General features: G+C 44.1%; 1 protein-coding gene across 3 annotated transcripts; it reads left to right on the forward strand.

The window, feature by feature from the left end:
- The first annotated feature begins 568 nt into the window (after positions 1-568).
- On the forward strand, positions 569-12,392 carry inpp4aa (inositol polyphosphate-4-phosphatase type I Aa). 3 transcript variants are annotated; one of them, XM_057051361.1, is made up of 24 exons: positions 569-712; positions 3,834-4,072; positions 4,193-4,237; positions 5,460-5,578; positions 5,677-5,793; positions 5,872-5,951; positions 6,018-6,135; positions 6,487-6,577; positions 6,672-6,819; positions 6,980-7,110; positions 7,234-7,338; positions 7,602-7,710; positions 7,815-7,832; positions 7,940-8,126; positions 8,273-8,530; positions 8,627-8,774; positions 8,958-8,990; positions 9,133-9,305; positions 9,404-9,527; positions 9,596-9,863; positions 10,004-10,101; positions 10,178-10,290; positions 10,375-10,529; positions 10,643-12,392. In XM_057051361.1, the coding sequence occupies exons 2-24, from the start codon at positions 3,973-3,975 to the stop codon at positions 10,773-10,775; spliced, it is 2,871 nt and encodes a 956-aa protein (XP_056907341.1). In that variant the 5' UTR covers positions 569-712; positions 3,834-3,972; the 3' UTR covers positions 10,776-12,392. The 3 variants fall into 3 exon arrangements, with proteins under 3 accessions (XP_056907341.1, XP_056907358.1, XP_056907347.1); XM_057051367.1 differs by lacking the exon at positions 569-712 and adding an exon at positions 2,472-2,635; XM_057051378.1 differs by lacking the exon at positions 7,815-7,832.
- Positions 12,393-12,717: the final 325 nt, after the last annotated feature.

A 12,717-nucleotide genomic window follows, 5' to 3' on the forward strand; every position in this document is an offset into this window, starting at 1 on the left:
TTAACAATAAGAGCAAAAAAGCCATTCACGGGAGAGATCAACGGTAAAAAAAAAAAACAAAAAAAAAAACAAACAAACCCACTGTTGACCAAAAGAGTGTAATGGCTCATTTTGGGACCATCAGATTTTTTTGGGAAAACCAAACCAAAACAAAACTGTGTGTTCCATCACATCTGGCGTAAAACTTATTTCACAGTATATCCCGAGTATTGTACATAAATAAAATAAATATTGAATATTGGGACATCGAAAATATTATTATCCCATCACTGATTGTCTCACATCCCAACACACATCACTGAAACATCTATTAAATTCAATTCTACAGTAAAGCGTTAATGTTCCATTAAATTGTTTATTTTTCTGAAACATCTGTAATAATGTGATAACTGATTTGTTTCAAGTAAGAAGAAAAATGTTTTTCATTATCATTTTAGTCAAAGAATCATTTACTTGAACTTTAAAACCTAGTATCATTCTAGGACTTTTGAGTCAAATTTATAGGATGTTCAAATAAATAAAGCGGATTTTATTCAGTTATTTAATCCAGAGCACGCCGACAGCGCCCCCAGTGGAGAGCGGGCTGTACTACTGCCAGCAGCGGTATTACGTCTGCGTGCCGGAGCCAGGGCGAGTCTCTCCTGGAGGCATCGTCGACTGTCAACCAGGATGCGCATCATTGCGAGAAGAACGTTTCATACCCCTGTAAACGGTGAGTGGTTGATCCTTCTGATTCTTTGTGTTTCACGTCGCCTGTCGACACCTCTCCTTTTGGAATTTTTTACGCTGAGAGATTCTGCCGTCAGGAACCGGGCGCCACCCCGCTGCAGGAGCATGTTTACAGTCACAGAGAGATCTCGGATGTTGTGCTTTTTCTGTGCTCTTTTACATGGGTTGTTCCAACCTGAAACACAAAACAAATATACCACACGTCCTCTTAGACGTGTGGTATATTTTGATGAATGAGCATCAGCAGATATTGTGACGTAATGTCCGCTGTCCGACTGTCAATAAACAAACACATCCAGTGTTATCGCCATAAATTCGTGGTTTTGGTTACCTCTGTTTCAAAGTTTCAAGCGGCTTTGCGCCCGTTAAAGCAGGATTATGCACAATAACCTTTACTTGTAATCAGGCTGTTCTCCATTTAAAACCAGGGGTTTTGCCTGTGGACCAGTGTGTCACGCCATTGCAGGCCTAGCAAGTGCTCACCACAGGAGTGGGGATTAGACTTGGGCTGTTGAGTGACAGTTTTTATGACAAAGAGGCACATAAAGGATGCTGCGCTCCTTACCATCTTCTCCTGTGTCTCTCTGCACATGCATGATTTTTGTTTCTGATTATTTTGACGGTTGAATGGATCTTCTGCTCCACCCCAATGTTAGCCAAGGGTCCATGTTTCTGTGGATGAAACTTGTTATCATCAAAGATTTCTTTCTTGATATCACTAAAAAGGCTGTTTTTAATCTCTCCTCCCCTTTTTCTGACATATTCTCCTGGGTATAACATATTTTGCACATCCTCATTGATCAGATAATCAGAAAGGATCTATGGATTCGAGTATCATTTACAGACCAGTTCCTGTAGGTCAGATGGGAGGGACAGTATATCATGATGGCAAAGCTCAGAATCAGAAACAGAATCGTCACACTGACACTAAGAAGAGCATCGGGGTTATAGTGGGGCACAGGAAAGGTTCCATTTTGGGGTCGAAGAGCCATTTTGGGGGACATATGAGGAGCACGTCTGAGAGCATCGGGGGGAGGCAGCTGTGTGGCGCCAGTGTGTGACTAACTGGATCTTGTATGCCTCCTCTGGGGACTTGCTACCGACAGAATCTGCTCTTTACCTCCCTAAACAACACGACCTCAGTGCGCCAGTCTTAAAGCGGCGAAGCTTCCATATAGGTCAGAGGTCACATAAAGAGGAAGAGACGTTCCCTCAGGGACACATGATGCTGTTAGCAGCTAGCTTATCTGTTAGGAGAGAAACCGGGTCATAAACAATTTGGCATACAGATCCAGGTCGATTTTTCTCTTATTCTACAGGCATGAAGGACCTGATCAGCGGTCCACAGGTGTTGATCGCTATCTTGATCCGGTTCAACAACAGATCCTTTCATTTGATTTCCACGCTCAGGCCTCTGGTCTCGCTTCACTTTCAGACCTTAGCAAATGTGATGATCCACGGCTCCCCGCGGCTCAACGTTAGATCTACCCTAGGCTTCCTAGAGAGCGTCCCACAGTGCCCACGGGCGTTTCGAAATGGCGCGGCGTGTTAAACAATGTTTCCCGCTGACGATCGCTCACATGCAGCTTAATGAGGCAGAGCAGCAGCCCTGTAATTGTCATCTGCTTTGGTCTCACACAAAGCAGCTAAAATGCAGATTAAAGTGACAGAGCGTCACGCTGGAGTCTGACTGTGGCGCCTGACGTCAGCACAGATGCACGTGTATAAATAGACCTCGCCACAAGTCGTCCTTTCACTTGAATGCACAGTGGCACGGGCACAGCTGTGCTGCCTTTGTGGCTGGATTTCTAAGGGACAGGAGATAAAACGCTTGCTCGATCGATGTCTCCCCAGCCAATCAGGATACACGTTGACTGTTCATTCAGGGCGTTTGGTCTGTGCAGAGGTGAGTGAGTATTTGTGTAGCAGGAGCACGAAAGAGACGTTTGAAGCAGCTTCCAGCTCAGATTAGTCACCAGACCTCCTTTTTTGTCCCTGTTAGCCTCCCACAGTCTCTTCATTCATGATTGTGCTAAAGTTGTGTCCATTTGTCAGTGCGCCGTCACACTTAATCCTTTTTTGGGTGTTGTTTTTGCGGGTGGAGCATTATGATAAGAGCATGAACTGCGTCTCCCCCTCAGTGATGTCAGCCTCCCTGCAAGATGACTGATTCTTGTTTTACCACGTGCACCTATTCAACCTGCTCTGGTGCCAGGTCCTCTGCTGGTGACGCGGCTGCAACGACAGAGTCTTTTGTGTAACTAACAGTATCACTTGTGCTGAGCTCTCATGCGTGGTTTGAGGAAATTATAAGGAGAACTACCTCTCTCTCAGATTATAATTTAGGCTTGTAATTAAATATGAAGCCCATACAGAATCATTCCTGACCACTGAGCCCTGGAACTGTTTCCATGAAACTGGAACACTAGTTTTTTAAATGGAAATTGAATTCAGTATTGTGTTTTCTTGTAATAATTTATAGTTGTACTGATTCCTATGAAATTTCAGTAGTGAGACACACCTGTGGCCTCAGATACCCAGAAGATGCCCGTGACTGTGTTATTCTCTTTGAGTGAAACCTGTTTGGTTTGATTTCAATAATTCAGAAATATTAAGACAACATGGTGTCAAATATTAGCATACTGAACAGTTGTGTGTTGGATATTTTGTGTTTTACTACATGAACGACATTTAAAGCTCTGTTGGTAATTTCAAGCGTTATGTTCATGTATGAAAGATGGAAAAGGTGATTAACCTGATGAAAATATGTCAGTTCGCTCTGTAAGTTTCTATCCTGCAGCTGTGTGAACTTTCTATAACTGCTTACTTTGGCTCATTATAAAAGGAAATGAAAGTCAAACTAGCGACAGAAGATATCTTCAAATTGCAGAATCATACTGAGATGATAACTTTTAACACAGTAAGGAACCCAAACCAACCTAAATGTGGGTTATTTCAAGTATTCCATTACTAGTATTCCTGATTATTTCAGTGTCTGTTGTATAATGAGAAACATGTCTCTCAACATGTTGTCTTGCCTGTTTCTATGGAGACGGAACAGGATCTACTCTATATTCTCGGTTTTCTTTGTCCCCCCTTTCCAGCTTCACCATCAACACACGCGTAACGGCGTTGACACTTGACACTGACACGAACATACGAGACAGATGACGGTTTAATCATCGGCGCCTCCACATCATTCTGTTCTTATTGGAAAATCATCGGCGTGAACAACAGCCAACTATGTCTGGGAAGGAGCGCAGCCCACGCCACCGGCCGTGGTCCGTCTACCGGGCCAACACATTTGATCTCTCCGCTGAGATGATGGGACTAGCACTGTCAGGTAACTAAGTAACTGCTACCATGGTAACCTGAGTTCAGCAACGACATACTAAGGTGATAAATCATGGGCCCCTCTCTCTCGCTGTCTCTCTCTCTCTCTCTCTGTGTCTCTCACCCACAGGCAACAGTCAGGATCCAGACGAACCCGTGCTGGAGTTCAGTGTGGGTAAGTTCAAGAAGAGTTCACAGACACGCTGCCTTTGTCCTGCCTAGAAAATCAGTGGTAAAATATGAAATGTGAAAAGGCCAGTGGTATTTTCCTGTGACCGATGAAGGCAACGTGCCTTGAAAACACATTTCATGACCAAAACCATCACAGAATTGAGCCCAAGTTTAGAGTGGCTAAAATAACGCAACATGTTAGCATGTTAGAGTCACTTTTTATTGGAACTTTGTAAATGTACGCGATCATTCTCCTTTCTGATTTCAGATTAGCTGCCTAGCATTGGTTGCTATAGGTAACAGAACAGTGAAAGTTCTCGTTAAATTGAAACATCAGTCAGACTAACTTTGTTCATAACTTCATCAGGAAAGGGTCCTCATCTACGGTATTTATAATAGTGACTTGTGTCAGTAATGTGGACGTATTTGTTTCAAAAATAATTTTATAATGCAATTTCTAACTGATATTGGAGTATATTTATGTCCCTAGTGTTCTGAGCCCAGCTACACTTGAGCTTACCTGCAGTTCAGCACAGCACATCCTGACCTTGTCTCAGTTTTCCTGTTACACATGACATAACTGGGAAGCTCATTGCCCAGAGGAAATGTATTAATCTGTTTACTGGGCAGTTGACGGTTCAAATCCTGGGACAGCTCATGTGTTGAGGTGCCCATTAGCAAGGCCGCCCATTTGTCTGCGGACACAGTGCTGTCTGGCTTGTGTGTGTTTATTACTGGTGTATAAGAAGGAGGGGTTAAATGCAGAGGTCAACTTCACTAACAGTAATTGTTGTGTGTCCAAAATATAAGTAATTCACTCATTTATTTAACTGATTTATTAAGAATTAATTAGAATAACCATACTATCAATGAATATTTTCTTAAAAAACGATGGTGCATAACATGAAGCTGAATTTCTCTGCAGCAGATATTGATTTTATTTTGTCACTGTAGCTGCAAGATGATAACTGCTGATAACTGCTGATAGGATTTGGGATGGCGTGCCAGTATTGCAGACTTGGTCTATTATAATGGTCAAAATCAGCATCATTTGCGTGGAGGGATTTTACTTTATATCCCCCGTTTAAGTGGAGAGTATCATCATAAATCGCTGCAGCTTATCGTGGACTAACAACACCCAAGTAGTGTGAGATCCTTCTCCCATAGCCTAGGATTAGAGACCAGTAGCTGACAATGTTTTGTAATCTCTGTTTGTGCATCTGCAGCCTGCAGTGAGCTGATCACTCCCACTCTGGATCGCAAACCAACCAGCTTTGTTGCTGTCAGCTGCACCACTCCACCTCAGGCCTTCTGGACCAAGCATGCTCAGACTGAAATCATAGAAGTAGGATTTCTGCTGCCTGCCTTCCCTCCTTCATTTTTACTTACTTCTGATGCAGACTTGGAACCAGCTCACCTCTTTCTGTCTGGCTTCGTCACCAGGCCACCAGTAATCCCATCTACCTGAGCAGCATCGCATTCTTCCAGGACTCTATGATCACTCAGCAGACTCAGGTCAAGCTTTCTGTCTATGATGTAAAGGACCGCTCACAGGGCACCGTAAGCAATCCGCCTTCTCTCCCCTGAAAAAAACTCCAGGGATTAGTCAAATCCTTAAACCTTCTCTGTATTTGTTAGATGTACATGCTGGGATCCTCCATGTTTTCTGTGAAAGAGCTGCTGCAGGACAAGCACCACAGACTGCACCTGACACTCAGGTAAGAAGACAAACCTGATGGGGAGTTTGGGGGGGCGTTCATTTACGTAGTGTCGCTGTGGGACAGGTCAGCTGAGAACGAGAGAGTGGGAAACATCACCGTCATTGCCTGGCAGGTGGAGGAAAAGCGGGAACAGAGAGCACCAGTTCCCCGATTACAGAGAGGAGACACTGTTAATGGGCGGGTGAGTGGTCCTCAGCTGCTGTTTCTGTGTATGTGATATTAAAGGCTCAAAAGCTAAATATTTGGTTCCGTTGTGTCTGGTATGAGCTGTTCTGCGATTATTATCTGGCTTCTTTCATTATGACGTTGACCCACTTCTGGGATGGATGCACCCTGTGCTGCAGGACTGCAGGTGGGAGCACAACTGGGGAGAACGGGGCTTCAGATTAGAGGTCGCTGCTGCAGCATAGCAGAAAGTAATCTGGGGTTAGGGTTAGATAACATTTTCCATTAAACTGTCTCTGCTGTCACGAGTATGGATGAGGGACTAAGTTTTAGTTTTCTCATTAAATCTTTTATGTTTTTGGATCAGATGGTTCTGCCTGTGGATGAAAGTCTGACTGAGTCTGTAGGCATCAAATCCAGGTCTTCGTCTTTGTTCAAAGACCTTCTGCTGAAGGCTGGTGAGTGACTGTGATTATTCCAACGTGTCTCAGCCACTTGTGGAAGTCTTAGCTGCGGGTTGTCATGACTTCGACACGTTACGCCTCTTTTTAGCATTTGGAGGTGTCATGTCCCGAACGTACCGCTTCCCCACCACGGACGGTAACCACCTTCGCATCTTGGAGCAGATGGCGGAGAGCGTGCTGTCCCTCCATGTTCCCCGGCAGTTTGTCAAACTGCTGCTGGAGGAAGATGCTGTCAGGTTACATCTCAAAGTTATTTTATGCATGAACACAAAGATTTGTGAGGAGTCAACCTCCTCCACACGCTTATTGTTTACTGAGGATGCTGCTGAGCTACTGGGAGCTCCACAGTGACTCAACATGAAGTCTGTTGTTTAATTGTATTTGTGTGGTGTGCAGAGTGTGTGAGCTGGAGGAACTGGGGGAGCTGTCTCCATGCTGGGAGAACCTCAGGAGGCAGATCATCACTCAGTATCAGACCATTATCCTGACTTACCAGGAGACCATAAGTGACCTGCACGAATACAAAGGTGAGAGATATAAACAAGCATTACAGATTCATGTTACTCATAGTCTCAGGTTTCATTATTATGTGTAATTTTTAATTGCTCAGCCTTTTTAAATGTGAAATATCCTCTGCTTCTGTCTCCCAGGTCCTTCATTTAAGTCAAGCACCTTGAAAGCTGAGAGGAAATTAGAGTTTATTCCTACAAACCTGCATGTCCAAAGGATGAGAGTGCAGGGAGAGGCTGGCTATGGTTGGTCCTTTATTGCTGCATTTCTACCTGTCTGTATTTTGAAGATCTGTCTGTGTGGTTTTTCAGAAATATTTACTGGAATTATGCTAAGCAGCTAACGCCAGCAATGTTAGTGGTGAGCTAATGTGTCACCATTTATTCTTTATCGGGTTACAGAGGACTTGTTCCCTGTGAAAATTTATATTGAAATTCCTATATATTGTTTAATTCAGTCGTTCTTTTTCCGTTGTCTGTCTCATTTTTTTTTACTCTCCTACGATTAGACCGCACCTATGACGTGGTGACTATTGGTGCTCCTGCTGCACATCATCAGGGCTTTAAAGGCTGCGGCCTCCGCAAATTGCTGCACAAGCTTGAAGAAGCCAGGAAGAAGTGAGTGGAAAGCAGATCATACACACTTTGTTTCAACGTCCATGTCGATTTACAGAGAAATTAATAGTCTTTTTTGAAATTATTTTTTTGCCATACATAATCAGCACTTATGGGGAGGAAAGGTGAGCTATTATATTTGTTGTGGGCATGTGCACCAGCTCGTTAGGGTAGCTTTGTTTGTTAGTTGCACAATTTCTTTCTATTTTGTGCCATTTTCTTCCAAACACAGCCAGAGCTCTGCGGCCTCTAAGAGAATGGTGTACCAGCCTCAGGACATTGTGAAAGCGAAGGAGCTAATCGCTCAGATTAACACTCTGAAGACGCAGGTGTGCTATTACACCGAACGCCTGTCTCGAGCCGCCAAGGACCGCTCAGCCAATGCTTTGGAGAGAACCCTCACCATCCTGAAAGAGAAGGTGGGAACTAGGTCACAGGTTTAACATTCTGATAAGAAATATGTGCAGATAGGACAAGATTTATTCTACACACCTTTGAAATGAAGCTGTAGTTCTGATGGAACCTTTTTATCTTTACCCACCTCCCTCTGATGTTTCTCCCGCAGACCCGTCAGCTGGTGACGGTGTGCGACTCCAAACTTCTGTCTACGGCCATCCTGGCCTTGGCCGCTGCGCGTCCAGAGCTGACCCAGCAGGGCACCCCATCCCCATCCTCTTCCTCTCTCTCACCCTCCTCTCGTTCTCCATCACGCTCTCCTTCCCGCCACTCCACCTCCCCTTCCCGTGCTGGCACCTCACCATCTGCAGAGGGCACCAAAAACAAGCGCTCCTCATTTCAAACAGATTTGCCTGAGGAGGAGTGGGTAAGATAAGAGTGTGTTTGCCCCTTCAGTACCTGGGTTCTGTGTGTTTTCAGATGTACTGACCATTGACTATTTGAATTCTTTGCTTGTGTGTAGGAGAAGATTTGGTTAAATGTTGATAAGAGCCTGGAGTGTGTCATTCAGAAGGTGGACAGGCTGCTGCAGAGAGACAAACTCCAGAGCGACAGTAGCTCTGAGGATGTGTTTCTTCTCGCCAACGAGGAGCCGAAGAATGCGAGGAAAGGTACCAGTAGAAAGAGCTCTGTTGCTGTGTGTCTTCTAGCTCAGCAACAGTGAGCATCACTCTGTCACCAGAATGCTCCCTGTTCATGTCCTGATCGGCAACTGTCTGGCCTTACTGCCTGATTAATTCTAAATTGATCTCTCCACATCTGGACACATCTTACTTTCTCTCTCTCACTCACAGACAGCAGCCCAGAAGTAGAGAAAACTTCTCCAGGTGAGAGCAATAATTACTAAACTAATAAACATCAGACACTGCAAAACAAGAACACACACACACACACACTTCAGTGGATGTATCAGCAAGTTTGTTCCTGTATGTGTCCTACATGTGTGCGTTTGAACCTCCAACCCCACAGGAGAGTGGAGCGAAGCTCTGTACCCTCTGCTCACCACGCTGACAGACTGCGCCTCTCTGATGAGTGACAAGGCCAAAAAGGCCATGGTGTTCCTGCTGATGCAGGACAGCGCCCCCACCATCGCCACCAGCCTCACCCTGCAGTACCGCCGGGACGTGGTCTTCTGTCAGACGGTTTGTTAAGATCTCCCTCTCTTTATCTGTAACAGCTCTTGTAAATGGTATACTGGAATTTGAAGGCTTACCATAAAGTGTGTGTGCGCCTCTTACAGCTGACGGCGCTGATCTGCGGGTTCATTATCAAGCTGAGGAACAGTCTCTGTGACGCAGGATTCCTTCGGCAGCTGCACACTATCGGGTTGCTGGTGCAATACGAGGGCCTGCTGAGCACTTATGGTAACGTGTGGGATATGAGTGTTGCACCCAGAAGCAGAGTGTGTGTGCTGACTTCTGTTGTCTTAAAGGTGAGGAGCTGGCAATGCTGGAGGATATGTGCGTCGGAGTGATGGACCTGAGAAATGTCACCTTCAAAGTTACACAGGCCACTTCGGGTTTCGCCCCAGACATGCTGCCTGTGATCACAGGGAATAGGAACGGCTTCAATGTCAGGATTCCGATGCCCGGGGTGATGTTTGACATGCTGCCCCGGGAGATCCAAAATGGGATGCTTCTCCGTGTGCAGCCTGTCCTTTTTAATGTTGGGATCAACGAACAGCAGACACTGGCCGAGAAGTGAGTTAGAAAAGAACAGTTTATTGTATAACTGTTGTTTTAGGACCCCAGAGCCCCTCAACACTTGGAAACTCTTGTGTGTTTTGACTTTCAAATTGTCTGAATTAGTTATATATTCTGTTATATATATAATTTTCCAGGTTTGGAGACTCATCATTACAAGACGTGATCAACATGGAGAGCATGACTCGCCTCCAGTCGTATTACGACCAGTTTAAAGAGGTCCTGCCTGAAGATTGTGAGTTCACTTCACACTTGTCAGACAGAAAACTTTGCTTCCTCAATTCATTGTTCTTCTTCTTTGCTCTCCTCAGCCCTTCCTCGCTCCCACAGCACCACCAGCCTACCAGAGCTGCTGAAACTGCTAGGTCAAAATGTAAAAGCCAAAAAAAGCAAGAATGTGGAGATTCTGTGGCAAGCTGCCGAGGTGTGCTCATTTCTGCTACCCTTTATGCTTCAGGTCTTAAAGGCTCTGTCTTACTCATCTGTTTTCTGCTTCCAACCTCTAAAGGCATGTCGACGACTAAACGGAGTGCGTTTCACTAGCTGCAAGAGCGCCAAAGACCGCACAGCCATGTCGGTGACCCTGGAGCAGTGTCAGGTCCTGCAGCAAGAACACGCCCTCGCCCCACAGGTCTTCTACCAGGCCTTGGACTGTATGCGCAGGTCAGCTGATAATCCTGAATGTTATAAACCTCACAGCTGCGATTACACCACCATTGAAAGCTCATCAAAGCAGTCCTAAATAAGGAGATAACCTGTGGCTTGTTTCTCCACAGCGAGGGCTGCAGACGAGAGAACACCATGAAGAACGTGGGATGTCGCAAATACGCCTTTAACTCCCTTCAGCTTAAAGCCTTCCCCAAACAGTATCGCCCTCCAGAGGGGACCTACGGGAAGGTCGAGACCTAAGGGAATTCTTCTCAGTGAAGGAAACAAACTGATGACACATCACAAACTGAAACAACAGCCTTTTGTTTTGAGCTCAGACCTCCCCCTCCACCCCCCCATCGATGATCGATGTCCAAGTGCCAGTACTCTAGTTGATTTTAAAGCAGCTTCCCCTCTGCTCCAGCAGGTTCCATTCCTTTTCCACATCAACTTCACAGTCACAATCAGCAAAGACCGGGATCCTCCAGCCAGAGGGCCCTGATTCCATTTCTACCACAGTTTGTTCACTCGTGACACAACTACAACAGAGTTAGAAGGATGAAATCTGCACAGCATTAGAAGGAAACTGTTGGACTTTCCTTTGGGATCATGTGTTATCGGGATCTGCGCTCACGTGTCGTTTGACAACACAGGCCTGTGCAACAACCTCCAACTTGTAGCCGAGGCTGTCAAATTGTTTTAAAAGTGAAACTCTCACAGGAAAAACACCATGAAGAATTGTGTCAGTAGCCAAAGCCAACAAACTGTAGCTTGTAAGTGATATAGTGTCCAACCTCTAAACACATAGGAATCACACTGTAGCCGCTCTGTTTTGTATTGTTATTGTTCTAACTTTGAAAATAGTTCCCAGCACTGTTTATTTGTGTTTGTACTGTGATACACACTGCCTACACATAAAAGACATGAGCCTGATGGAGAAGAGAAAAAACAGAATAGGAAAAATGCCACTTGGATGGAGCAGGAAGTTGAGTCGAGTTGCATAATTTGGAGATACCAAAAAAAGATCACTGCAAATAGCCAACATGACAAGTGCATTTCTGTTTAGATGAATAGATTGGTCAAAATAGACATCTTTTCAACTTCTCTTCAAACACTGGGCAAGAGAATGACACTGTCTAAATCATGGCACCAGCCTAATTTTATTTAAATGCTTTTTATTTGAGGTCTGTTTCTTCCCACTCTCTCTCTGTTCTTTCAGCTTCAGCCACAGAAACATTCCAGTTTATGTCTACCACAGCTGTTTAAGAAGAACATATCAGGCATGAATCTCTGATGTGTTTCTCACAATGGAGTCCTTTCAGTTTTAGTTTTGTTTTTCTACCATGGGGTACCATTGGTGGGAACTGGTTCACAAATCTAAATAGTTCTGAGGCTGTTGAGGCCATTGCTGCAGGTTGTATGCGAGTGACATAGTTGCTTGAAAGTATTTCTGACTTATTTTTAAGATTGTCTTTTGAATTTTAGAACACACAGTTGAGTTATGCAGACTAAATTGATTGGACGTGCATGGTTATTACGCAAAATCTGTATAGATTATAATATTACAGTTTAAAGCACTGCTTAAAACATGGTAACGTATTTCACATTCTTTCGCAGAACATCATGTCATTTTAAAGGCTCCAGTGTACTTTATTGTACAAAACATAGACAGTGGATTTTATTTTGGAAATCTTATTTGCTTATTTCTGATAATATGGCTATAGTGGCCTGATGCTCTAATAGTTTTGTCCATTATTAGTGAGTATATCTTGAACCTGCTCTGATTGATTATGTATACAAACTGGTCGGAGGGGACTGTTTTGGATATGCTCATGTTATGAAGTAAAAGTGGATCCTGAATAAATTATCAACGTTCAATGAGTGTGTGCGTGAATTGCAGGACATGGTTCCTGAAATTAGCAGGTTTACCTTATATAAACTATTTCGAAGTGATTTTTTTAACTGTCTGAAAATTAAAATGTATCTTATAATATAAGTACAACGAATAGTTTAAAAGACAAACGCGTTTAATCTTTAAATAATCCCTGTATGAAAATAAATACATCAGGAAGTGACATCATATGATAGATTGTCAAGTTCGAAAGAAGATTCACCTCAGCTTCATTTTGTCTGTTTTTTGTTATAGTTAGGGGAAACATATTGCATATTCCTGTCACAAGAACAGACCCCATATTTGTGAGGA

This window comes from Takifugu flavidus, chromosome 1, assembly GCF_003711565.1.
Source record: "Takifugu flavidus isolate HTHZ2018 chromosome 1, ASM371156v2, whole genome shotgun sequence".
NCBI classification, from domain to species: domain Eukaryota; kingdom Metazoa; phylum Chordata; class Actinopteri; order Tetraodontiformes; family Tetraodontidae; genus Takifugu; species Takifugu flavidus.